Source organism: Falco peregrinus, chromosome 3 (assembly GCF_023634155.1).
Source record: "Falco peregrinus isolate bFalPer1 chromosome 3, bFalPer1.pri, whole genome shotgun sequence".
NCBI lineage: Eukaryota > Metazoa > Chordata > Aves > Falconiformes > Falconidae > Falco > Falco peregrinus.
Genome location: NC_073723.1, coordinates 103402512 through 103430393, shown reverse-complemented (window position 1 = coordinate 103430393; position 27882 = coordinate 103402512). Strand labels below are relative to the sequence as shown.

Below are 27882 nucleotides of genomic sequence, written 5' to 3'. Positions count from 1 at the left end.
ACACACTCTGAAACTAGAGTGCAACAGTTTAGAAGGCCACTCAGCACATAAAGGGGAGGTATTATAAGTAGCTGCGAAGTTACTTGGAAAGTTAGTTAAGTTCCCTTCTAACAACTCAACAGAGCGATGCCTTCCTCAGTTAGAACTGCCCATTCAACCTCTCCCCTGTGAATGGGGATTCACACAGTTCACCCAGCCTGCACCGAGACCTTTTGCCTTACACCCCAGCTGAATACTGCCAAGTTTCGGATGCAATTTTTAAACTAGGAAGAACTACAATGCACACAAATCAGCATTATTCAGTTCTACTCTAAATGTCTAAATCACTGCCTATCCATACACTATGTCCTATATTTTTCCCCAAAAAAATTGTAGGAAAGTGTTGGGTTTTTTTTTAAGATTATTAGTGAAATAGTGGCCTGGCAATATCCCATTATCCCATCCTCTCTTTAGAAAAGGGCATACTACAAAAAAATTGATGTGTTGATAAGAAGTAATCTACATGGTATACTGCCACCTTTTCCATAGGAACACACAACAGAAAGAAGTCCTTCTGGATCTAGATGGTTCTCTGAATGATACCTTGTATAAATCATCCAGCATCAGCCCGGTCACCCTAAATCTAAATCCTTCAGTCCCATCAGAAAAAACTTTGCTCTTTGTTTTGGAAACAGGTTTTGTATTTGCTTCCCCCAGCGCCTCTGCGCCACGCCACACCCCCCCACCCCACACACCCCCCTTCCTTTTTTTCAACAGAACCAGCACTTCAGAAAACATCAGAAAAGATACAGTGAGCTCTCAGAAATGACATGTGTTTGTCACTCTGGCTAATTCCTTTTCATCAACAGGCTAGTCTGAGGCCAATTGAAAGAGTTTTTACTGACTGGAAACAATGATTCACCCTTCCAGACAAGCAGCACCTCTTCATTAGAAGTAGGGATATAGATGCTGAAGGAAAACATGCAGTTGTTGAGCACTGTTGTGACATTCTACAAAACACAGTGAGAAATTCTCACCCCAGTTTCACAGTACACATTACATATGGCAGCTCTTTCTTGTCCACAACAAAGGAGGGGGAACCTTTCCATCGTCCAAAGTCTTTTGAAGATGGTAAGTCTCTCCTTTTAGCAACAGTATCTATCCTCCTCCTATAGCCCCAGGGTGAGATTTCCTATTGCGTAGGTCTGGGTTCAGCAAAACAAAACCTAGACAAAATGTATAGTCAAAATCCTTGAACCATAAACAGTAATGCAATACTACCTGCCTTCCAGGAAGTCATTTTATGCTCCCCTGTATACTTTAAAAGGCAACTGCTGCACATTCAACTATTCACATGCGCTAGAAGACCTTAGATTAATTACTTTTGCCTATACAAAACAGATATTTGTAAGAATATTTTCTAAGTGACAACTTGCAATGAATTGTCCATTATAATTCTTAAAAAGAGATCCCAAAATATTCATCACCATTACCCCATATTCATTCGTATTCAGTGAGTTCAAATGTTCAGTCATCAGATTACCTAAGGGGAGTCTTCCACTGGGTAAGACTGACTTTGAAAATCCAAACAGCTCGGACCCCTACCAGGGCCAGCCCTTAAGTTAACACCAAACGTGCAGTCAGCAAACCAGACAGTTCCACACAGGGATGCAAGCTGTACTACTAAGATTTCTCAAAGGAAAACACAGTCTTAGGTCAAGATAGAAACTTCTAAGACAATTCAAAGCAAGTGTCTTATCTGTCTCTTCCTTCTTCAAACCCTTCAAATCCCTTCCAGTTCTAGGGCTAGGTATTGCGCAGCACAAAATTTAAAGGTCTCATTACAGTCCTCCAGTCAGAATTTCTGCCCATACATCTTCTCTTCAGAAGACTATCTGTTTTACAATTAAGGAAAACCACGTGGCAGTTTCAGAGAAGAAATAACATGCACACTTGCCTTTGAAAAAGACTGTGGTTTTCTAAACAACTCTAGTATTGACACAAAGCTCAAAAATACGGTAAAGAAACTAGACAGCAATGAAATAATCCATTACAATGTGGGTAAAAGTCTATTTCCAGCACAGACATCTACAAACATACACATTTCTAAAGAGAGCTATAACCAGCTTGTAGTTCGACAATGGGATGTGTAAAAGTCCTGTGAGCTATCTCACTCTGTCTGCTGGCCTGTGGGATTCTGCATATCCCCACATACAGTGACAAAGTTCTTGAGCTCAAGTAAGATAAGCAACTTACAGTAAGAACTCAGAGCAGAATATCCCCTGGTTTAGGAGAAGCCTTACTAAAGGTTATCATACAAAATGCCAATATGGGACATATACAACTTCAATAATGTTATTTTCCAGTGTCGACATGTCATTTATCCCCCTAATGACTCTACTGGCATTCACAGAACCACTTTGATCTGACCTAAAAATACAGACTACTGCTGAAAGGATAAACCACCCTCCCTTTCCCTACACTACAGTGCTGTTGCAGCAACTGAGCAGTATAGACCGTTTCACAGGAGGTTGGGTAGGAAGGATGGAAAGGAACAAAACAAACCAAAAAATAAGACTAAGCCATCTTTAGCTACATGATTTCCAAATCCCATCCCTGCAAGCTGGAGGCATACAGAGGCGTGAGCATCCCTTCCAGCCAGCTCTCTTACTAGCCTGAAGCAGCTGCAAAACCATGGCCTAAGGAAGCTGCACCAGGCACTGCAGACACAAGGCTGCTACAACCACCCCACTGGTAACTTCTGAGCCTGATGCCTCCTTCCAACCAAACCTGACTGAGCAGCTTGGTTCTTTTAGATAAGGAAGTTCCTACAAGTTTTGTGAAAATTGATGGTCACATAAAGAAAAGAGATTTTATACTCTAACATTCAGCATTATTTGCTCTAGCATAAGCTTCCCAATTTGTTAATTGCCAGAGAACTAGGAAGATGAGAAAAAGAAGGTAATGAAGGATGGAAACGCCTCATTTAGAATTTGGATCTTTTTCAGTATCAAGTTCAAGCAAACACAAGACAGATGTATTAAAAAGACAGCTTCCTTAGTATCACAGTGTATGAGGGACAGGGGGTGTGTGTTGGGGGGGGAAGATACCCAGGAGACACGTTGGAAAGCCACGTACCAAAACACATATAATAAAAATATTGAATGAATCCAAGGGTAAAAAGGAGTTGGGTGAGAGACATAGTAAGCTAGGATTTTAAGCATTTTTCAACAATCCTCAGTGTTTGGCAAGGACCTTTTTTTGTAGACTCTAATAAGCTCACTGACTATTTGACAAGATAGACACATATGTTTTCATAATAACTGAAACAGCAAGTTATTTTTCCTGTAGTTTATTACAGGTGTCATCACTTCAAAATAAACTAATTCATCAGCATTTTATTCCCCTTGAAGACTGTAAGATGAAAAGTATTGGGGTCCAGGGTTAAGCATCCACACCTTAGCTGGTAAACTAGGCCCTGAGGCTCTGTGACATTAGATACCCCAAGGGAGATCTATTTTTTAAATATATAAACAAGTTTTTGATAGAAAAATCAAAATCTACAGTTTTAGAGAACAAATTCCCACCTCTTTCTTGTATTTTCTCTTTTTGGAGAAGATAGCAAGTTTTGCTTCACTAGAATCTAGATAGGTTTGAACAAGATTTTTATTACAACACTCACATACTTTATGTTCTGTAGAAGAATGCAAGTTTTAGCTATTAAAGCTATTAGTAAGACATAAAGATATCCAGTTGAAACATACAGGTAATAACTATTTTATTTTGTTCATTTCAGTAGTCTTCCAAAAGACTTTAGTAGTAGTCTAATCCATCAATAGGGCCTGAGAGGGGACAATCATTTCACAGTAGAAATGCTTATGTAAATACTTGCATCAGATAAAACACTGACCCAACCCAGAATCCTGACATACCTGTAGCAGCTTTGGAATGATTAACCTTGATGGGTAACTGGCATTAATAATACACAGAGCAGTGCAGGTTTTGACATTTTATTTGTTGCTCCTGCACCCACAGAAATTATGCTTCATCAACATCCAAGATCTTTCATTAACTGCTCACTGTCATCCCTGCTCTTTGCAGTCCTAACAGGTCAAACATCTTCCTCTCTCAAGTCCTAGTTTGACATCTGATGCAAGCCTACCTCTGCTAGCACAAGCAAAAGCCACCTCCTGCCTGCCTCGGGCTGTCAGGCCCACCCATACCATCCTCTCCCCTGGGGACAGCTTACACCACTGCCAATGCCAGAAAGTGGGCAAATCAAACTACAAGAAAACTAAGTGCTATATATATGGAAAATTACTTTCATGCACTGAATGATTTAATAATCATAATATAAAAGCAAAATAACCAAAAGTTAGACATGTATCGTCTTAAGAGGGAGAGCCTTGCCCTAAAGGATGTAATTATTTTCAGAAACAATGATGACCCAAATGACATGGTAAACAACTTAGCTAGTCACATTATTTACCCTCAGATAAAAAGGTTTAATCAACTTATGTTCTCATGTTCTAATAAAAAGGAAAAATATTTGGAATGGAAACAGTATTTCTAAAGTGTTTAAGTACCTGACAAACATTTGCACATATATTTGGTTTATAGATAATTCGGAGCTAAACTGACCAAACCCATTTTTTTTGAGGGCAGCAAATGGCATCTACCACCTTGGATAGTTTGAATTTAAAAAAAAAAAAAAAAAAAAAAAAAGTATTACCTTCTGGATATACTGAATAAATTTCAGCTACGTTATCTCCCTTAATCACACTTTTATTTTAATACTCCACAACCTCAATCTATGTTTAAATATTGCTGATAGGTAGTAAAATGTTATTATTTCCATTCCAGAAAATGGGAAGCTGTAGGCAACAGATTAAATGCTCACCAGAAAAACCTACGTTTAAGTGACCAAAGAAATGCAGTTATCTCCAACTGCTGACCAGCTCTACTGCCCTGAGGTCATGCTTCTTCTACCTCTTTGCTTGAATTTTTCTTTCATATCCACCCAGTAAATACCAGTACAGCATGCACCAGAGAACACACACTGAAAAGTCAAAATTCCAGAAATGTAATGTGTAGCAATGGTCAAATATTGAGAACCAACTTTTAGTAGTACAAGACAAAAATGTTTTAGAAGCCAAGAACAACACTAATACAGAACAGTATTGATTTTCTAATTGTCTCAAAACAAGGACTTAACAAGGACTTGCTAATTATAATAAAGTTAATCAAGACTAGACAAATCCAGTAAAAGCATTCTATAAAGACTGTTGCATTTGAGTCCTAAAGCTTACGTAGAGAAAACCTAAACCTAAAATGCCGCTACATCAGACCCAGCATATTTTAAAGTTGTTTAAATTCACCAGTTAAAAACTTTTTTTTGTTTTGGTTTTCCTGCCAAGTGTTATGCAGTGGAAAGACAACATAGAGTTATCTCCCCTTCTACTCAGTCCTATCAAGATGAATTTCATATGCGTATGGAGTTTTAAGATTTTTAGTCTAACCTAGCATTTATGGCACCTTTGCTCTAGGTCAGATATTAAAAGATTGTTCGTGCTACAGAACGCTGATGTGGCATAAAAGGAAAGCCACAGTCTTATCTTAGAAAGAATAGCGCTCTCTGTAGCAAGAAAAACACAGCTCTTATCTCCTCTGCAACACCTTATATTAGTGACTGGTAAAACCAGAATCAGATAGCTTTTTTTCCTGAATATTTGAGAGCACCTCCACACACAGATGTTTTGCATGTACTGGTGATTTTCAATCAAGAAAGTTTAGGCCTGGCTGCACCCACCCAAAAATCAAGAGAACTGCAATAAAAGAAAATAACTTGCTGTCATAAAACAGAGGAAGCAGAGCGTTTCAGGGGTTTCCTGTTGAGGAAAAAAAACTGCTTGAAGTACAGGGTAGCAAGCAATTAACCCAAGGTAACCTAAAAATCTGAGAGGCCCCATCTAACTATTAGCCAATTAACAATTTAAGAGTCGACCAACGCACAGTCTTATCAAGACAAAGCCACTGTTAAAACTATTCTCATTGAACGCCTTGCTCTTCTGAATGTTCACACTGCGCCATGCCGTTTAGATTTGTCAAGCCTTAGACGCTAAAACAGCCACAGGCACGTAGACTGGCAACGATCCCTTTGCCATCCGAGTTTTGCACCAGCCTAACAGCGAACCGCGAAACTAAACCGAAAGGACTGCCGAGCGTGTCGGCGGTGGGCACGCAGCCCGCGGGGGCAGGGCTGTGGGCGCAGCACGGGCTCGGGAACGAGGGGCTGGGGCATCATGTCCTCAGGTCCCCGCACCCTTCCTCCACCTCCTGCCCCCCGCGCTGCCCCGCGCGGAGCCTGGGGAAGGCCCTTCCCTGGCGGCACGGCACGGCTGCCCGGCCCCTCGGCCCTCAAGGGGACGCGGGGCTTACGGACGGGACAAGGCGGCCGCTGCCCGCCTGCCCGCCGCCCGCGGCTAGGGGAGCGCAGCGCGGCCGGCCCGGCACCGGCGGGAGGGACCGGCAGCGCCTGTGGCACCGGCGGCGCGGCCCGGCGGTCACCGGCTCCCCGCGGCCAGCCCGGGCCCTGCTCTGCTGCAGGGAAAGAGCGCGAACCCTCCCCGCCCCCCCGCGCGCCGGGTCCCCCGCGCCGACCCCGCACTCACCCGGGCGCGATGACCTGCCCGGGCCGCGCACACAGCTCCCGCACCACGCCGGGCCGCTCCGCCTTCAGCTTGCGCTCGGGGCCGGCCCGCGGCGGGCGGGCGCTGGCGGCGCTGGGCGGCGGGGCGGCGGGGCGCGGGGCGGGCGGCAGCGGGGCACACAGCGCCAGCACCGACCCGATCTGCACCGCCGCTCCCACCGACACCTTCCACTCCAGCAGCCGTAGCGGCCGCGGGCCCGGCGCTCGGATCTCCGTGACCAGCCCCGCCGGGCCCTCCGCGCCGGACCCGCCGCCACGCTCCGCCGGGCCCTCCATCGACCCGGACCCGGGGACGGGTCGCTATAGCAACGCCCGCTGGCCCGGCAGGGGGCCGCAGCCTGGCGCTGCCGCCGGGGGAGGGGGGGGGTGTCGGGGGTGCCCCAATAGTCACCGGCGGCACCCACAGGCGGCGAGGTCACGGCCTGTCTGCGCAGGCGCCGGGTGCTGAACTTCCGGCCGGCCTTAAAGGCACAGGCGCGCTCGGCGGAGCGGGGGCGGAGACCGGAGGGGGAGATTGTCCCGCCGTTCCGCCGCGGGGGGTGGGGTGGGTGTGTGTAGGGGGCGGGGCGGGGCGGGGCGGGGCGGGGCGGGGTGGGGTGGGGTGGTGGTAGTGGTGGGTCTATTGAGCGACCCTGCCGACTGCAGACACGCTTCCGCACCCACGCGCGAACTACGGCTCCCGGCAGGCAGCGCGGCCGCCGGGCCCCGCGCACCTCAGGCGGCGGGACGCGCGGGGCATGCTGGGTGCTGCAGTCCCCCTGCGCGGGGAGCATGGCGGCGCGGCCCTGCCCGAGCGGCTCGCTGGGGGCCCCGCGCTGCGCTCCGCGGCTTCCCCAGGCGGGAGACGGAGGGCCGTGTACTGCCCCCGGGCGGAGGCAGCGGCCTCGGGCCTGCGGCCAGGTCCGGTGCCGGTGAGCCCTCACGGGCGCGGCCCCGCTGCTCCCTGCCCGCAGGGAGCAGCCGGATTGTGCGTGCACCTCCCCCGCGGGAGCCCGTGAGCTGCTTCTCGCCCGCCGCAGCCCTCTTCAGGCACATGACGGGAGGCTCCGTGCCATGTGCCAGGCCCTGTGCAGCGTGCTGAGGAGCGACGGCCACTACAAGCATCCCCGGGAATGCTCAACTACTTAAGCATCCCTAGTACTTGTGTAGCAAGTACCACAGATGTTCGTGCCTCGGTGGCACTCCCAGGGTCAGTGTGACTGGACCCAAGGGCTCAGAGCAGCAGGCACATGGGGCTTCACAACAGCTCCTTCCCAGAGAGTGTTTGCCTTGCTAGCAGCCAGGATTTTGACAGGGAGAAGCCTGACAGCCCACAGTCTGCAGGGAGTCTATAAACAGCAGGTTCTCCCGAGGTTTTTCCTCCTAGCATGTCAGTAGAGATACCTTAACACAAGAACAGCGTGGGCTGGTTGGGAATTTGGCCTGTAAGACAGTGCTGTGAACTTCATGATGGGATTGGGTTGGGAGGCAGCCACTATCAGCGACAACCAGGGATAGGGAAATTCTTGAGTTGCCATGCATCTTTTACCAGGTTTTTTAACAGGCATAGTGACACACTGCATGTTCTCATAAGTTTTCTAGATCCCTTTCTCATACGATGAACTGAAGGAAGCCACTTTTTGGGAAGCCTCAAGGTTACATAGTAAAGGAGGCTGTTAACTGCCCTCCACTCATTTCCTGCAGAAGTTGAAAGGTATGTTATGAGTAAGACTAAGGAACTGCAAGAGGAATAGTTCAGTTTCATGGTGAAGGCATTTAGGCACTGCTTAGGAGAATGGTATTTACTTTCTTTCTGCTCCAGTGCTCTTGTGCAAGGCAAGTGTCTTCAGCCACAGTTTTAAGAAAGTGTGTGTGGGGGTACTCTGACCTGGAGTGTGTGTGGGGAAGGTAATGCTGCCTTGCCCTTATTGGAAGGATTCACTTGTAAGACATTTTGTTGTTTTAGCAGTTAACGGGGCTTGAAGAGTGGGGAATCTGTAGAAGGCCATACACTGAACAGTAGATTTAAAACTGAATACTGAATGTTAGCTACGTGAGCCCCAGCTGTTCTTCATATTTTGACTAGAAGCCTTAGTTCTCATGTTCCCTAGTTTCCCAATAACATTCTTTTAATGTTGCTGTGTGCATGCGGTAAAGCTACATCATAAAAAGTGAGTCGTTACCTTTTATAGTGTTCCTTCCTTTACAAGGCTGCACCATTCTCAGCAGTGAGACTGATAGTGCATCTCTGCTACATATGTTGCTCTGTTTGTTCTTTCTTGATCTGAAATAAAAATAATCAGCATCAAAGAAACCTGTCCATGTCCTTTTGCACGTGAAAACTGAAGTTTGCACCACCAGTGACTGCTGATGAGGCAGCTCCAGGGAGCTCCACCAGGAAGTGCTGACTTCCAGCATTTCTCTTCAACTCTCATCTGGCCAGTACTTTTAGCTCACACCCAGGCTTCTTTCTTTTGCAGGGTGGATTGATAATGTTCTGTTCAGGGACAGCAGGCTGAGGCCTCCCTCAGGACTGCAAAGGGAAAGAGATAGCCTCAAAGACCACGAGAATTCATCAGGAATTGGCCCCAGGACTGACCCCCGGCCAAACCGCTGGTGAGTGGGTAATGACTGGCAGGACACTGTAGTGTAACATGAAGCACCAGGAACTGACTTGATATTCATGCAGTATCTTGCACTCCCCCTCCCTCCCCCACCCCAATTTCTGCCATAGGGAATAACTTCTTTAAGGAAACCAGAAGACTTCAGATTTTCTCCAGATTCCCTGAGTGTAATCTTGCCCTTTGTTTCAAGAGTAACTCAGTTAAACAAACTGTATTTGTTGGTACTGAACATCTCCTTACTGTATGTGGAGGTGATAGTCTTGGCAGCAGAGCTGAATCATGTCAAATCACTTATCGGCTGTATGGTACCCTCAGGTTCCCAATCCCGCAGGGAGCACAGCAGACCCTGGCCACAGTGTCTCCACTCTGCTCCATCCTCCACTGCTCCTCTAGGACAGCAGGTTGTGTTGCCTAGGGAGCCATGGTAGAGTAGGTTCCCTGCATACCAACCGTCCAAATGTGGCGATTGTATATTTCCCTAGAAGGCTGTTATAATACTACAACTTCTATTCCCCCCTCCAAGCAATTTTCCCATACCCTTTAATAATGTTTGTGGCCCTTTGCTGCACTTGCTCCAGTATGTCTGTGCCTCTCTTGTGCTGGGCTCAGCAGACCCCACGTGGCATCACTGGTGCCCAGTACAGGGGAAGGAGCACCTCCCTCAGCCCTGCTGGCCTTGCTTTTCCTCCCGCAGCATGGAATGCAGCTGCTGCCTTTATGCAAGGCTTAGGTTGGCGAGTTCATGGTGAGCCTGGTGTCTATCAGGGTCCCCAGAGCCTTCACTGCAGAGCTGCTTTCCACACACTTGGCCTGGGGCCTGGGGTGGTTCCTCGCCAGGGGCAGGACTTGGCAATTCCTTTTCTTCAGCGTCATGAGGTTCCTCTGCCCGTTTCTCCAGGCTGCCAAGTCCCTTTGGATGGTAGCACAGCCATTTATCCTGTCACCCACTCCTCCCTGCAAACTTGCTGAATGTGACTCTGCCCCATCGTCAAGGTCATTAGTGAAGATATTGAACAGTATTGGCCCCAGGACTGCCCCCCGGCCAAACCGCTGGTGAGTGGGTAATGACTGGCAGGACACTGTAGCGTAACATGAAGCACCAGGAACTGACTTGATATTCATGCAGTATCTTGCACTCCCCCTCCCTCCCCCACCCTGATTTCTGCCATAGGGAATAACTTCTTTAAGGAAACCAGAAGACTTCAGATTTTCTCCAGATTCCCTGAGTGTAATCTTGCCCTTTGTTTCAAGAGTAACTCAGTTAAACAAACTGTATTTGTTGGTACTGAACATCTCCTTACTGTATGTGGAGGTGATAGTCTTGGCAGCAGAGCTGAGTCATGTCAAAAAATGATATGGCTTTGTTTGCCCTACATATATCTCAGACTGATGGTTACTCCGTTTCCCTTTTGCCTGCTAATCCCTCTCACCCAAAGGTGTACATTTAAGGTCATGCAGCCTTCTGAACACTTTCTTCTTCTGAAAGCTGAAGGCTGAACACAGCCTTCTGCCATTTTCTTGAAAGCTGGCCTACCACACAGCTTTTATATCTTTCAGTGTCCTATCTGTCCTACCAGACCTTGCTAGATGGACAGGGACAGACAACACTTGATCCCTCACTGGCAGGTTTGATGCGTCTAAGAACTGAGTGACTTAAGCCTGACACTGCAGGGCCGCGCAGGGCTGGAACTGGCATGTTACAAGTGAGGGATGAAGCGGGAAGAGCTCACCTCACCCCACCAACCTGGACATGTTAACTTCTTTCTCTGGAACAAACTGTGCTGCAGCTTGTACTGCAGATCTCAGAAACCTCTGCAGCCCCTTCTTCCACATAAATGATTTTGTGATTTTCTCTCCACCTGTAATTGTGCAGATGAAAAGTTTGGCTGGGAGGATAACAACAGAAATATACATAATAATTATTATTGTTTCTGGTTACTTTGATTGCACTGAGACAGAGCTTTACAAAATAATTGCACCAGTCAGTCCCAGGTAGGTGCAAGGGAAAATCCCTGAGATGGTGTGTGATGAGAACATTAGGGGAAGAATCTGTAATTCTCTTTAAGTAACTGTAATTCTGAGGAACACACTGTGTTAAAACGGTTGACTTCATGTCTGGTTATGCCAGATGGCTTCCATCAAGAGGCAGATGTTTTCCCCAGTCTTCCCCTCAAAAAGGACATCAGAATTTAACCACGCCTTTGTATTCAAATACGTAGCATGAACAAAAGCATATGCTGTAGATACCAACTTCGTATAACTGCTGAGTGAAAGCACTGGGGTGGTAGATACAGCCTTGCGGGGAAGCGTTTCTTGAAAGTGGTAAATTTTTAAAAACACATGCATTCAGTACAGCTGACTTCCAAGAAGATAAAGGAGATAATCTGCAGTTTATTTACTTGAGGTTGAAACACGTTTAGCTAAAACTTCTTTTAAAATAAAATACACATTACCCTGCTTTGGGTGCTTCAGCTGTAATGAAGATGCAAAATGCATCATATGATGCTCCTAAAGGTGACTTGGCTGAGCATTTCCCTATTCAGGCTGATGACTGATGCTGTAAGCCTGTCACAGCGTACTTAATCCACACTAATACCTGCTCCATGCTAATTTTCAGAAGGCTGTAGAGCACAAGGTGGCCAGCCTCCCAAAATCTACCGGCAGCTTACAGACATCTGCAAATGGGCAAGAGTGAAGCACGTGCTGTATGCCTCGGTGCTCCCAGGAGAGCTGCAGGGTGGTTTGCAGGCGGGGGGTGACAGCAGCTCAGCAGCCACCCACAGACCCTGCCCCAGCGCAGGGCCTGGGCGCGCGGGGGGCTGCGCAGTGTCGCTCTCGCTTTCCCCCGTGGCTGGGGGTTTGAGTGGCCCAGCCACCCCGGTGCTAGACAGCCCTGGTGCCAACAGGCTGATGTAATGCTGTTATGAGAGCTGTATCTGAACTACTCAGAAGTGATGCAGAAGTTGTTCAAAAGTCACAGATTGGCCCGTCCCTATGGCAGGGAGTTTCTTGCTATTTATATATAATTGCTCAGGGCAAGAAGTCTGCGGGCGGTATCATGTTTAAATATTAAAACACAATATGGAGACATTCAAAAGCCCTTCCAGCTCTTCCATTGCCCAGACACCTCATTGGATCCACTGTGATAACCAGTGGCAGGTTTCACTTGGGGAAGCGAAATAACCTCATCCTGTAGTTTTGAGTGTTTGCAGTGGGAAGGGAAGCTCTACCCCCCTCAAACGCCATCAGGACTTGCCATCAGAAACTGGAGCAGCTTTTGCTGTACGTGAGTGCCCCATGTGAAAGAGGTTCGGGTAGTTTCCGTCGTGGCAATCCTTTCCTGTTTCTAGACTCTGGACTTCTCAGCCAAGGACCTTCTGCCAGGGTTTCTGCTGGCTTTTACAGAAGCAGCTCCAGGAATGACTTTAACACACGGAATACAATAAAATGTGCATCTGGGGCTTGATTCCACTCGCACTGAGCTATCACCAATGTTGTCAATTGCCTTCAAAAAGAGGCGATGCAAATTCTTAGCACCACAATAATCAGTTAGCAGTTTAAACTGTGGTCACCAACTTGTACATCACCTGGCTTCCTGCATTTGAAAATGCAATCTTCATGCTCTGTTAGCAGAGGATCTTTCTTTCCCCAGCAAATATCTTTGACAAAGCTCTGTGCTGCTCAGTGGAAATATAGCAGAGACTATTTTAGCTTCTCGATTTTTTTTTTCTTGGGCAACCTGAAAGAAAAGGATATAAAAAAGAAATAATTTCTGAAAGTTAGTTACATTTTCCCCATAGCTCCCTCTCTAGGAGTGGGGTTAGTTTTGCACTGACGGATTCTGCACAGGTGTATTTTCAGCAACGCAAATACTTTTGCATTGACACTTTTCTGTACAGCAGCACATGAACTGGCTCACACTGGACCAACTGCATAAGGGGTTACCACAAGCACACCCCGTAAGTGGGGCTGGCTACCTATACATAACCCAGCATAGACACGGCCTCGAAAACCCTACAGGTAGTTGTCCTTACTCATAAATTAAACCTTATTTACTGTGTTGGGGCTACTCCCATGGCATCTTCACAGTCACGCTTCGCATCTTGAAGCCCACATAGTTTTGAAATGCATGACTCGGAAGCATGAATCAACACTTCTCCCTTTGCCTAGCAGGGATGCGTACAACTTAACATCCCTTCCCTCCTCTGCAGAAGGAAAGCGTGTCTAAACACATTCATTTCAGAAGGGAAGCTGATGACAGAGATTCCTGTGCCATCACAACAGAAGTTCATTCAAACTCTAGACGGGGCTGTCGACCAGCCAGGATGAGCAATTTTTATAACTGAAGCTGTTTGTCTCTGCAGAACTTCAGAGCAGTGGTTTCCAGCTGCAGGGGCTGGTGAGTCCATGGGTGGCAATTAAGAAAGACACTTTGCTGTCTAGTAATCTACAGATGGGAAACTTCTTTTCCCTCACCTCCACTGCAAAATGTATAGATGAAAACCAGCAAACAGCTGAACAGTCCTGCCATAATCAAACGTGTGCTCTTCTTACTGGACTTGTGTGAAAAGATTATTCAGACCACAACTTTCTGCCCTTCCCTTCTCTTTTACCCTTCTCCTCCCCACTGCCATGAGTGTCCAGCCCAGGGAAAAAAATGGGGGTGTTGGATGGCCTTTGGTGACAGTCTGGGCAGGCGGCACTGTGCATGTCCCTGCCGGGTGCAGAGCCCCGCTGCTCACCTAACCTGGCGAGGCCTGCGTTCCTCTACGGTCTTCGTCAGGCAGGGTGCCCCACGGTCCCTAAGGAGAAATTGTGGTGCAAATACAGAGTATGATAGCTTTTATTTAAATGTGAAAAAAATACCTACTTAGAATAATGCGGGAAAACCCACTCAGCTGGGAAACGAAAAGTGTGTTGGTCCATCTGCACAGGCACGGGATGTAACAGGTGAGATTCAAAGTTCAGAAGATAATTTAAAGTGATACTTTCCTGCTTATGGTGTATCAGGAAAAGTTCAGAAAATCAAGTAGGAATGTAGGGGGGAAAGGAGGAAGCTGTCAGCAGTGATTTTTAATCAAAGAGAAAAATCTTAGCACTGCAACGAACATAGGCAGAATCAAAAGTGATCAAGAATGGAGCTGCTGATAGAAGTGATAACAAAAAAAAATTGTTTGGTCTGGTGCCTTGCTGAGGAAAGATATGCCTGGAGACAGAAATCATTAGCAGGTGAGAACAGGGTGAGGCAAGCATCATTATTTTTATGAGAGCAGGGATGAAAACAAGTACATCTGAAGCGGAAGAGGGAAGATGGTACAACCACATCAATGATCAAAGAAGACATACCATACCTGTGTTCGCGTAAGAGATGAGCACGGTAGCTTCATAAGCTGATCTTAGAAACCATAAATTATGTCAGTAGTGTTAGCCGTGAGCATCTGAACTGGTGAAAGTGGCGTTCACATCACTAAGCAGAAACAATATGGGTGTCTGCAAAACTGAGAGCTAAATCCTTTTTCTCCTTTTACTTTATCTGAAAACTTGCTGTATAGGTGGTGCTGAGATTTTTCTTTTCCATTATTCCAGGAATATTTGGGGGGAGAGACATTTTTATATTCTGTTCTTGTAAAGGCAAAGTTTGTACTTGCCCTGATGCTGCTGATGGGCAGTTTTAAAGCGAAGGAGAAAACCTCTTAACAATGACCCATGAAGGGGCCTCAGCCAGCATCCTCTCTGCTCCAGGTGCCGGCTTCTTACGGCTTTTGATGCAGCCGGCAGGTGAGAGGCCAGCGCTCAGCTGGCACACTCCTGGCGTATGGAGCCAGTGACCAGAGCAGTCCCCCGAAGGAGAGGCAGTAAGAACTCAGAAGCCACAGCACACTGGGGTACGGCCATCACTGGGTGTTGGACACATCTGTGTATTGTATGTGTCTTGGTTTGACAAAAATGCTTCTGTCTTAGAAATGCAAGTGAATAGGGTATGTGTCTGGGGAGCAATGTTTGGTGTACTTAACGCACATTTTTATAGTAGCGAAATCATAACCTAGTAGAGAAACAAGCTTCAGGTGTGACAGCACAAGTCAGAACCATCCTTATGCAGAATTCACTTACGACCAAGACTTTCTGATAAACATCTTACTTTTCAACTGCGTGTTTTGCACACTGCTTGCATGAGATCTCTTTTCTCTCTTTCCCTCGTTGGCTGACTTCGTGCCCTTTTGGCTTGTCCCTTTTTTCTTTTTAAGCCTACTGGTGATTCACTGGAAAAAAATCCATTTAGCCCGTGCGCAGGAATTTATGACCTATTTACAAGTGAACTTCACTGTACTGCCCGTCGGCCAGTCAGCCCCCGAGGTACCCCCGGAGCGCCTTTTAGAAGCCGGGTGACCTCCGCCGCGGTTCCCGGGAGCTCCCCCCAGCCCGCCCGTGTCACCCCTGCCCCTCCGCGCTGCGGGTGCGCCTCGCCGTTCGCCCCGGAGCACGTTCTCCGGGAGGGACCCGTGTGCCTGGGCACGGGCTGCGTGTCCCCAGGGCTCTGAGAAGTCGCTGCGCTGCGGGAGGAACAGTGAGGAGTAACAGCAGCGGAGGGTCGCACCGTGCCCGCTGGGGTGGCCCCAGCCGGTCCGGTCCTGCGCCGATTCTGCTGCGGCCCCGGCGCCGCTCCCGGGGACACCCGCGCCCACGGGGACACCCGCGCCCACGGGCCGGGCCACCCGGCGCGTCCCCGCACCCGCCACAGGGTGGCGCTGCGAGATCTTCATGTCAGCCCCGGTGCCAATGCCTGTGTACGTGCCTGTGCGTGTGACAGCGTCGTTAGGCAGCAAATTAAAACCAGTAGTGCTTTTTTCCATTTTGAAAACAAAGATATAGTAGTCTCCTTTCAAACAGGGCTGGAGTATGGAAACACGGAACCGAGAAGAAAACAGTGCTGCTGCTGCTCCTGCTGCTGCATGTGAGGTGCTGCCATAAATGCCACATTTCAGGAACGCACCCCAGCTTTGTTCCTATGCTGACTATGCATTTAACTAATTTACATACACATATACACCCTCCAGTATACAACTTATATTGCAAAGATCATTTAGAATATGTATTCTAAGTGCCTTTTGAATTCAGAGTTCCTAACAGCCCAGCTCTGGCCAGTGCGCTAAGGCACATCCCTACTGGTGTGTCCCAAAGCACACTCTGCCGGCAGGGCCATGAGGCTGCCAGGTTAGTGCAGCCTTCCTATGCTGTCTCCAGCTCCACATTTCCATTTTCTTTTGGTGAAGCAAATCAGGGAATTTTCTTTGTGTGAAAATGTACCTAGCAAAACCAAACAGTCGGCATTTAACCTGGTTAGCCCCCTGCCTGACTTGCAGCTTGGGTGCCAGCGCTGGCAGGGGAGCAGCAGGGAGCCTGGCATCAGCGTCCCAGCTGCACCTCATGCCCAACTGGTTCGTGCGGTGGCAGAGCTGAAGAAGCTTTCAGACTTGGCCTCCACTAGTTGTACGTTCAACTGGCTCACTTGCCCTTGCAAGCGCTATTTTCTGGTTTGGCGCTGACAGTGAAATGCTGATGGCATAGCTTGCTCCGCGACATTTTTGTCGGGATGCAACACAGCGAAGTATCATCAGGGCTGTATTAATGCCAGGGGCGATGCAGGATCTAAACAACGCATCCTGCTTTGAACTGCTGCTGAAACACACCCCCACACTCAACTCCTTACTGGTACGCGTGCTGGTGAGTTGCACTGACTGCACGGCTGGGTCTCCACAGAAGGGCTGCACAGGTGAGCTCCCGGCAACTGAATGCTGTATTGCCAACTGTGACAATGTCACAGCTACTGTGTTTATACAAGAACCCTTTTTGTCACTAAAGAACTTCACAGTTCAATGGAAGAGCTGAGAATATGAACTCTCTGGCTCAAAAACACAAAGACACATTTAGTTTGTAAATCCATTTTCTCCAGGATAACACTTTGAATGCTGGGGACCTGCTTTATGACTTTTTTTATGATCCTTGGGACTGGCAGCCCTGTTGTTCCTTCCCTTAACGCACCACCGCCGTGGCTGAGCGAGGCAGGGGCTCCGGGTTTGAATGCGGAGAAGCGCCTGGGCATGTGCCGCTCCAAGCTCTGCCGCTCCTGCTCTCATCACGCCTAAGCTCCAAGAGTCGGAACCGGGGCACAGGTAACCTTCACCCATTTGCTCAGGCTGCTGCTGGGGACAGATAGTTTGGCAAACAAAAGCCAAAGGTCCTTCAGGTAGCCGCTATCTGTCAGTGTTGCTACTTCTTTCAGGCTTATGTGCCTGTGTTGAGTAGTCCCAGTAGCCCACTGCCAGGTAAACAAACGGCACAGTTCAGCAGTGCTGCTCGCCGCCTAATAAAGGCTCCACATAAAAACGGTGCAGCACGGGCTCTCTCCCCTTCCCCACAGAGGGCAGTTTTATGTTTCAGATATGATCTGGTACAGAACCAGTCTGTATGTAGCGGGAGTCTGCGCTGGAAGACTTAATGGAGGAAAAATGCATTTTCCGTGGCTGGTAGCAGCCACAGTCACAGCTACATCCGAAAGCGGTGTTACTGTAACACTGCCAGTCTCACACTTCAGCCCCTATCAGTAACATTTCCGAAACCTGGTACTTTTCCTTTGCAGGGTAACTTCAGGTAAATGCTCTTTTTGCCTAAAAATAATATTTTGCTTGTTTTTTGGGACATACCTTTTTCTCCATCTCTTCTAATGGTGTAGTAATAACTGAAAAGTGGACAGAAATGCCTTTTTAGTGGGCTGCATTCCTGTGAGATGTGGCTACACTCTACATCGTCTAAGTAGGACTAAGAAAAACCATCTACCCCTTCACTCTAAACTATACGGAAGCTTTTCCCTTCTTTTCCAGACATGATATAATGTGGGTTGTCTTCTTTGTACATAGAAAACAGTAACACATAGTCATAAAGAGTACGTGTGTGTGCAACTGCATTAACCCTTCAAAATCAAACCTTTGGTGCTACTGCTAATACTCTCACATGTTTCGAGATGCAGTGCAGCGAAGCAGAGACGCTGTGAGATCCCAACTGCACAGACCTCGAGCGTGTCACACGCCTGTAAGGAATTAAGCTTCATGAAAGCCCCGTGGCACAGGGAAGTATTTTGCTTCCCGATGGAGATGGTACATATTTCCATAGCAGGCAGCAGCAGGGCCGGCTGCAGCGGCAGGGCAAGCGGGGAAGCGGGGGGCTCTGCAGCCTGTGACCCACAGCGTGAGCACCCGCTGCCGCAGGCTGGTGTGGGTATGGGTTGTGTGTGGGATGTGTGTGGGGAGCAGGGGGTGTGGGGTGTGTGGGAGCGGGGGTTGTGCATGGGGAGTGGGGGGTGTGGGGTATGCGTGGGGAGCAGGGGGTGTGGGGAGTGTGGGGAGTGGGGGGTGTGGGGAGCGGGGAGGCAGGGCGTGCGGCAGCCTCCCTGCAAGTCACCGTTGGGTGGGGGGTCCCACTGGGCTTCTCACCTCGCAAGCCCGTGTAGAAGCGGTTGTTCTTCTGGACAGTTTGCAATGTGAGAGGCCAGAGCAGCAGCGTGGCGGGGGGCTGGCGTGCAGCTGTCAGGAGCACAGACCGGCCGATGGCACCTGCCCCCTGGGTCAGAAGGTGCAGGCACTGATGGAGACAGACCACAACCGTGGGCAAACACTACCTGTGCCTCTGATGCCTTTAATTACTCGAGCTGGAGCTGGGCTGTCCCCCTTTGGAAGGCACCGCTTTGCAGGCGTGTTCATCCCTGTGCGTACACTTCCAGTGCCTCTCTCCACACGCTGTCCTTAGGCAGGGGCAGTTTGGGGCTGAAGAGGGGAGGGGAAGAGATGGTCAGAACCAGAACCAAAAATATGTGCAGGGAAGAGGAAGATGGGAAGGAGGAAGAAAGAGAAGGGAGGAGGGCAGGAAACACAGAGAGCACAGAGACTTGAGACACCGGCAAGGATCTACAGGGGTGGGAGAGGGTCTTGAAAAGCAACAATAATCAAAGAGCAACAGACCAAGTGGTTTTGCCTGTATACAAGCACATGCTCACACGTATGTCAGAATTGACAGAAAGTGGGTATTAGGAGGAGGAGGAGGGAGGCTATCTCACATTGGCAGAGGGCGTTAAGCCATCTGTGTCTCTCGTGGCTACAAGAAGGCTCCCAATGCCTCCTGCTCTGCACCCAGTGGGAGCCCTGCGGCTCTGGAGGTGCCCGCAGCTGCTCTCCCAGAGCATCCCGCAGTAGCAGCAAGGATGCTGAGCAGCAGGGCAGGCAGCCAGGGTCTATGTGGCCACTGGTGAGCAGGCAGGTCCAGCTGTGCATCGGTGGGAGCTGGGCAGAGCTGAGAATAAATCTCAGATTTCCTGCACCTCGGGTCTATCCACGAGGCCGTCACTTCCCCACGCACTGATCTGACATTACAGAACGTATGGCAATGCAAAGCCACAAAAAAACTAAATTAAGAGAGTAGTGGGCGTTTGACTTGCATGCAATGTTTCCCTTTCACTGCAAATTTCTCATTTACTGTTATTTTTGCATAGGCCCGTGTGACTGAATTCCCATAAAGTGGTCCCCCACACCTTGGGCAGTTATTTATTAGAGCAAGAAGCAGTCACTGGCCCGATCTGTGCCTGGAAATTAGAGAGAGACACAGACCAGGCATCTGAGAAAGATACTGCAGGGAAGGGATATATGAACCACTCTGGCACAATTCAGTTGTTAGGCAAATGATTAAAGCTAAAAAGGAGGAAAAATGAACTGCTTCCCTGGTTGTATATATAAGCTGGACATTTGCAGAGAGTGAGCAATGGAGTGGTTATCAACAATAAAGGAGTAATAAAAAGATAAGATCTTTGCATTCCAATTAAAAGAAAAATCATTGCAACAGGATCAGATGTTTTCCCTGGCAAAGACGCAAAGAATTTCTCTCCAGGAAAGAGACAAATACCTACCTCTTCCCTTTTATCAAGTACTAACCCGTCGGCCTCTGATGGTAACAGGCAGAGAACCAGCACAGGGATTTCTGTTGCAGATGGGAAAGCGCTTCCCCCTACCCCTGTTCAAATCTGAAGAATGATTGGACCGATGAATCAATGGGGTGGAGGGAAACCAAGCTATTAGGAGATTAACATCAGGAGAGACTTTAGAGCAAGATGTCTTTTCTGATGGAACTGTGTAAGAAATTAAAGAAACAAGTATCAGCTTTGCTTCCCCTTCCTGCCACCCCCACATTAGCCACATCTTTGCAAAACACACCATGCAGCAGGTACTGATTCAGTGGCAAGGCTTACTTCTGCGATAAAGATTTTTCTGACTGCGACTTTCAAAGCTCCAAACAATGGAAAAGAAGTATCAGATGAAAAGATCCAATATCTGCAATAAGCAATGCTGAGGTGACATACGTACAAATACTTGTCGATGGAACAAAAGTAGTTTTGCCTTTTCTGTGCTGTTGTTTTCAAGATTGTTCCAAAGTAGCCAGAGTGATGCCTAATGGTTAAGCACACGATTTACTGAAGACCTTTCAGAGGCCACATTCGAGCTTGTCTTCTCTCTGTCAGTGCCAGGCAGGTAGAAAGGTAATCAGAGAGAAAGTTGGTTTCACTGACTAACCTGAAGGATCCATCATGGAGATTGCTGCTGATTACAAAGTCAGGAAATGTCCTTGATTCACCTCCTCAGGAAGCCTGCTAACTGCTCAGCCAAAATTTCAGAAATAATTCGAAAAATAGAAGCGCTTCTTAATTTACTATCAAGTATAGTTCTTAAATCTGATTGTTGCATGAAAATTGTCAAATATGTTTTCAGTGGAAGATTAAGTTTTTAATTTTGTTATGTGTGCAGTGTAGACCTGAAAAGGGTAACTGCTTATCATGGAAAATGTTGACTGTAGCTGAAGAAGAGAATGCCTGAAAACGTAAGGAAACATGCCTGAAAATATAAGGAAATGAAACATGTCAGCCAGCATATTCAAGCCAAAGTTATTTCGTTTGAATCTGGCACAGTGTTACCTCTTAGGAAATGCAGTGCAGTGACTCGGTTTCCCAATTCTCTTCCATAAAGAAGTTTCCCAGTCCGGCTTCACCCCTGCCACGCCGGGGCAGCCGTGCTGGTGCCGGTCCGCTGTGCCGTGCTGGGGGAGGCGATGAGGGGGTTGCTCCTGCTCTGGCAGGTTCGGCTTGGCGCCTGTGATGAGATGCTGCAGTCGCATTTATAGATCACAGTTTTGAAGTTATCGCTCCTCTGCTGAAAGATGTCAGTTTTCCAGTGGGAAATCCATTCTCCAAATTTTCTGACTAGAACTTATGTTTATCAGTCTCCTAATTCCAAAACCTCTTCTCCAGCACTTCCTTTCCTTTGACAATTCACTAATAGCTTCATTCCCTTCCCTATCATTGGCTCATCTTTCTTCTTATGTGCAAGCGTAGATCAGCTGAAACATGTATATCTCTTGTCTCCTTCCAACAGCAATCTGATTCTTTACATTAACCTTAAATTTCAAACATATTGAGGAGAAAAGTAAGAGGCTTTTGTACCTGTCATTTGTTTTAGCACTTGACTCTAAAGCAAAATTCGTTACACTCCCCCACTTTTATGTTTTAGATACATTATAAACAATGTTTTAACAGCATTTGGCAGAACACAATGAGCCAGTGAACAGATCTTCATGATAAATATCCACAGGTTCAAACCTGCAAGCAGTGGGCTGAATTATTGTCTACACCTATTGCATATGTTAAGTATGATGTCTTGGAAGTACTTCAGCAAGTTTCTAATTCTTAGTGGACTTATTCTGTAATCATGGGGGAAAAAAGTACACACAAATATACATATACATATATATAAATAAAATCCAGCTGTTGTTCCAGACAAAGATTCCTCGTGTAGGTACACAAGTGGTGTCTTACACTCACTCCCTGTGGTCAGTGAGTATGATGAATACATCCTTAGTAGCAAGATGACAGTTACTTCCTCATGCCAGGGGAATACCCAGAACAGCATTAATAGATGTCAGTTGCAGGAAAATTGTCTGACCCATTGAACCTTTATGTTTTGCCGAATAGATAGTAGCTATTTGTTTAAACATTTTTAATGTTGCATATATTTCATGAGGTCTGTATGTTAAAAAGTGGGTTTCCAGTACTGCGCAAAGCATTTGTCTAAGTGACCTTTTCTCAGTTATTAAGAGTTCAGGGAACGCCAAGACCCACCTTAAAACAGGCCAACAGCTGAGCTTCTCATGGGTACCTGCTGACCTCGGCATTCCTAATCTAGCCCTGACTTGGAGCCCTTGGAGCCTGACAGCCTCTGAGAGGAGGTACCTGAGCGTGAACCCTCCCTGCCACATTGTTCCATGCCTTTGGCCTCGGACAGGGCGTTGGACTTGGTCTCTTGTGTTCCATGTGACTGCCTGAGCAACCAGGCTGCTGGCTAATATGGGATAGATCTCTCATCGTCTCCTGTGAGGAGTGCTCCACTTAATATCAATAATTAAGTACTTATTTGAGAAGGTATTTGAACTCTGAACTCTGCTGTATTTCCCAACTAATGGGCTAGAGTCAGGGTGTCGTCTCTCTCCCAGCTCTCTTCCCTCCACTTCCATTTCTAGACCAGTAGTAGTTAATAATTTATATGAAATGGAACATTTCCAACAGTAAAGATGGAAAGAAACCGACCCCTTGGTACCTATATCACCCCCAAGTTATGCCACTAAAGAGAGATTTGGGAGAAAGTGTTTGGAAGCAAGAACTATCTTTAGACAGACAAGAGTTTGGATCCACAAAAATTTTTGATCGAGTTGAACATAATACTTTATGGGTCTAATCTTTATCTGCTCTTCCCCATATGGTGAAATTTGGGGAAAATGAGAGAGCCTGAACCATAAGAAAACCTGTTAAAAAATATTACCACAAAAATGCAATACTGAGACACATACTGCAACTCTGTTGACTTTACACTGTCTTTGAAAGATTTTACTAGATCTGCTTCCTTTCGTTCAATTTAAATGTTATATTCCCCTGGTTATTTTTGTTAACTGTGTTTCCCTAATTTTGCTTTTAAATATTAAAAGGTTAAGGTTTCCTTTTTCTGCTTCCCTCCCCCTACCTTTTCTGGTCTAGCATAAATGCCAGCAGGAGAAAATGCACTCTCAGACTTAACTCATCCACTCGCTTTAAATATTCTGCACTAAATTAAGTACAGAAACAGATACATGGTGCTCTGGAAATATGGCTTTAACCAAGAGAATTGTGATAGCTCAGGAAGCTGTGCACTGACAATCAGCAAGAGCTCTATCCTGATGAGTAACGGGGGAGATTTGTCATTGTCTTCTCCCCCTGAAGTATTTACAGATGAACTCTACATTCAGAACCAATTAGGCATCATATACTTTTGCACACAGGCACATTTTCCTGAAAAATATGGGAAGAACAAACTTTTGAGTTAAAAAAAAGAGAAGTTCAGATCAATCACACTTATTTTCATCTTGCTTTAAATGTGCTGTTTCCTTTTTCTCTTTAAATAGTTTTCTGTGTGGTTGCTGAAATGTCTTTGTAAGAGAAGTTACAATACTCAGACAAGGAAAGTCCCTGGTGGTTTTTAAACACCATTTTTATTGAGATTTCTTAATTAAAAAAAGAAAGACCTAATAAGCACATCAGTCATAGAAAACCCATATCATCGTGACTGCCGTTTAAGTTTTATGAAGAGTAACTAAAAGGACATCTATGTCACAGGTTAGTCTACAGAGATGTTTAAGTGGTTTGGGAAGGTACATTCTAAAGAAAACATTTTTATATGCAGAAGAGTTAGGTCTGAAACTGTTCACCAGACAAGAAGATTAGCCATGCAGATGATTATTTAGGTGTGTGGTTTTGCACGGTTTAATGTGCACAGTAATCTTGGGAAACGAAGATACACACATAAACCAGCAAATACATGGATTATCTGCAACAAACATAGGCTTTTCTTCCAAATATTTTCCCCTGTAATGTTAATTTTCTCTAAAAAATCTCCTAATGACAAAAACTGACAGCTCTGAGGACTGACTGTTTGTCTATGCCCAGTACAGGTAGGTACAACACAGATAATGCTATTCGACAATCTCTCTGTATCACCACCTAATTTTCTCAAGAATTTCTGACAGACCCTTGAAAAACACTTTGGAAGAACCAGAAAAGAGATTTTTCCTAGGAAATGCCTTCACAGTATTGCACCAAAACCTCCACAGTGTTGGTGAGTTGCTCCAGGCGTGAGTGCTGGTAGGAGGTGTGCTGCAGGGTGGGCGCGCGCGTTGGGGATCTGGGGTGCGCACCCGTACAAGGTCTCTGGTGTTTGGAGAGCATTATGGAAGTTTGAATACAGATTGAGGTGGGTAGATGAATTCTGTCAAACCATGTTTCCTTCAGGTGGGACAGAAGGTCGGATTATCTAAACTATGCCAGTTGTCGCTTTTTACTGTGCAAAGCTAGACCAGGTTTGCAGGAGGTAACTATGGATTACTTCTGCAATCAGGAAGCAGAAGGTAAAAATAATTCCAGAATTGTCTGGACAAGAGTCAGTGTGTCTTGTGGGCTGCTTTGTTCTCGGACCGCAGCCTAGCACAGAAAAGCTAATGACTGGGATAACCTCAAGACCCAACTTTCGGTAAAGGTAATACCGTATCTATTAGGTAGCTTTTGATGACTGTGAGGTATTGACGACTTGACTGCATCAATTAGCCAGGTCGGACAGGATCGATTCCTCTCTGTAGCATTCCACCACCTGCCCGAGACCCGGCAGTGGGGTCAAGCAGTTGAAGTCAACTGGATAAATCTAAGGAATGGCTTAAGAAGGAGCGTGTGTAAAGGCTGTCATGATGGCATCCCTCCCATTGCAGCTGCTTTGACGCAAAGGGGTTTCCAGGGTTCCAAACAGCCGTCTTTGTCTTGTTTCCCCTGCTACCAATTGGATACGGGAACAAATTTCAGGTACGGTCAGAAACGACTTACTTCAACTTGAGAATGTTGGAAGATACGGCCTTCACATCTCATCGCAGGAGCCCACATCTAGGATTGTTGGTGACTGCCGCAACGCACGGCTCGTGGGTGCCAGCCACGCTCGGGAAGCTGCACTAAGCGGTGGCCGCTGGTGGCATTGCCGGCGAACACAGTTCAGAACCATTTTAGCGTGCAAAGCCGAAAATACTATCGGGCAAACCTGTGGTGTTGCCTGCTGACCTGCCTCTTGCTGCGGAGCTGGCAGACGAGTGCTGGCGCGGTGTCACCCTGAGCAGGCAGGAAGCCCAGGCCATGCGGTTGATTTCCAGGGATTTTTAACTGTGCTTTTTCCACATACATGTACAAGCAGCCCAGATTCCTTTCTCCTTCCCTGTGAACTACTTCAGAGACCAAAGGTATTTAAGTGTGTTGCAGGGCTACTAGGGGTTTACTTTAAGCATATTCAGATACTCTGGAAAGGTTTTATCTACCTAGATGGACAGGATACATTATGATCGTTCTGCTTACTGGACTAGGCTGCTTTCCCCCCCTTAAACTCTTGTTTTTAATTATATTTGAAATAAGCACTCAGAGGCCTTAAGGCATGAATCCCTTCTTTACTAGCCATCATAATTAGTCCTGATTGTTCCTTTTTGTGTCTGTTATGTGACGGAAGCACAGACGCTCAGAACATGTACTGCTATGCGTGATTATGCAGTGTCTTTCCAACACCAGGGAAAAAGCACGGATTCCTCATAGGTTGGCTGATCCAAATATACAGTGTTGTGCCACCAGAAGAAGTACTCTTATTTATTATTAAAAGGCAGCAATGAGGCTGTCTAGGTATTAATTTCATATTCCCCATAATTACCGAGTGCTCACCTCAGCTTGCAAGCAAGGTGGTGAGTCACCTTCCAAACCTTCCTCTTCCTGCCGCTCGACCCCGCGCTGCGTCGCCCTTGGTTCAGCAAGAGAAAATCCACCAGGCAGAGCCGACTTTCAGCAGGGATGACTTAGGCTTCATTTACAATGAGGCTGTGAAATGAAATCATAGCATTTTGTTTTCTCGAGTTCCCCTCAGTCCATTCACAGTGGCCTCCTCCGGTGTGCAAACTAAGTCTGGCTCTTGTGGTTCAGTCGCTTTTCAGCGTGGCTGTAGTTAGCAGTTGGTGGAACACCCAGCACTGTCACTTTGTTTCATAGCTTTGCCATCAGCAAATGACAATTATAAACCAGTTTCTTTAGCTTGTTCCCCAGGTGCCTGCCTGAGACTGGAAACCCAGTGTTTGAATCAGTAATATTTCCTTTTCTAAATTAGCATCCCTAAAAAAAATATAAATAAACAACAAAACCACCACCACAAAACACATAATTTCTGAGCCTGGCTGTCTCAGCTTGCACGCTGCGGTAAAGGACAGCGCTCCATTAGGACTCAGGCAATTCAATAGATCGAGCTAAGCAAGCACCGTACGGCAGCAACAGGAGGTGTGTGTCACTTCATGTGCATTACACAGAGCCTTCATGACAAATCAATCTTCTAAAGCATTTCTAGAGACTGAAAAAAATGTAGTTAATAGGCTTTTGAAGAGCAAATGGAACAAGTATCATCATCTCGTTTCACCTACATTTCGTTGGACCCTACCGCTAAAGCTGAACTTCACTGTTTGCTCGGACTGCTGGGACTCTGTAGTGCCCAGAGATCTCCAAGCACCATCAGAGGAGCAGGTTGCGCTCCACAGCTACCACTGCCAGCTGTTCCCACCTCAGCATTAAAGCACAGTTCCACACCTAAACTTCTCCTGGCCATGGGTGGCCTTGGACCGGGGCGGTGATTCCAGCTGTGTAAGTGCTAACCAGATGCTAACGTAGCTTCTTAAGGCAGGGACCCCTTCTTCATGCAGTGTCAGTGTTGGTGCATCACCAGCCAAGCTGGTGCAGTTTAGATTAATCTCTCCTCCTCCTCTCTGCTTCACTGGTTTGTTACTGATTCATATCTGAGTAACATCGTTGGCAATATGAGGACCCTGTGTCTGCTTCAGTGCAAAAGAAAAAAGCCACCAAGGCTGAACAAGATCCTACCATTAATACTTTCCAGACAGTGCTTTCCAGCGCTGAAATATACACGACTCATCTGCTAGGCCAGCAAAGTTACCTGAACAGGCTGGATTAAAAGAACAAAATAAGAACATAAGCAAAGCAGCATCAGTGGTAGGGGAGTTGTTAAATTATGATTGCTGAATTAATGAAAGCATTAATTCCCTGAACTTATGAAAGGAGGGACATACAACAGACTGACCGTCTCTTCCACTCTACATAATCTCTTCTGCACAAGTGACTCTTCCTCTCACTGTCTGGGGTATCTGTGGGCGTTGGGAAGGGGAGATGTTCAGCCTGCTCTTCTTTTAAGCCCTAGCAGAGGTAGATATAAGATGCTGTAAAGAAAAAAAATAATAATGCAAAGCCCACAGTACATTAAGCACTGCAACAATACTCGGAAATTAAAGATGCCTCCTCAGAGTGTTAACATCTCCTATTTTCTCCCTGCAGCTTCCACACAAAGCCCAGGCAGGCACTGTGCTGCTCTGGGAGCTCCTCCTGCTGCCTTTTTCCTGGGG

The 27882-nt window shown here is 46.9% G+C and overlaps 1 protein-coding gene and 2 long non-coding RNA genes across 3 annotated transcripts in view; 1 reads left to right on the top strand and 2 right to left on the bottom strand.

The window, feature by feature from the left end:
- Positions 1-7054, bottom strand: part of CTDP1 (CTD phosphatase subunit 1) — a 110496-nt gene extending 103442 nt beyond the window's left edge. Inside the window, exon 1 of the mRNA XM_055799288.1 lies at positions 6651-7054. Within this exon, the coding sequence (XP_055655263.1) occupies positions 6651-6964 (314 nt within the window). The 5' untranslated portion in view covers positions 6965-7054. The remainder of the gene's footprint in view (positions 1-6650) is intronic.
- Positions 7055-7330: 276 nt separating this feature from the next.
- LOC129784160 (uncharacterized) overlaps positions 7331-27882 on the top strand; it is a 38343-nt gene continuing 17791 nt past the window's right edge. The window contains exons 1-2 of the long non-coding RNA XR_008746596.1: positions 7331-8381; positions 9148-9283. This is a non-coding gene — a long non-coding RNA (uncharacterized LOC129784160). The remainder of the gene's footprint in view (positions 8382-9147; positions 9284-27882) is intronic.
- Positions 11663-20460, bottom strand: LOC129784161 (uncharacterized). Its single transcript, XR_008746597.1, has 3 exons — positions 20243-20460; positions 18780-19109; positions 11663-13030 (listed from the first exon to the last, which is right to left on the bottom strand). It is a non-coding gene; the product is annotated as an uncharacterized LOC129784161 (long non-coding RNA).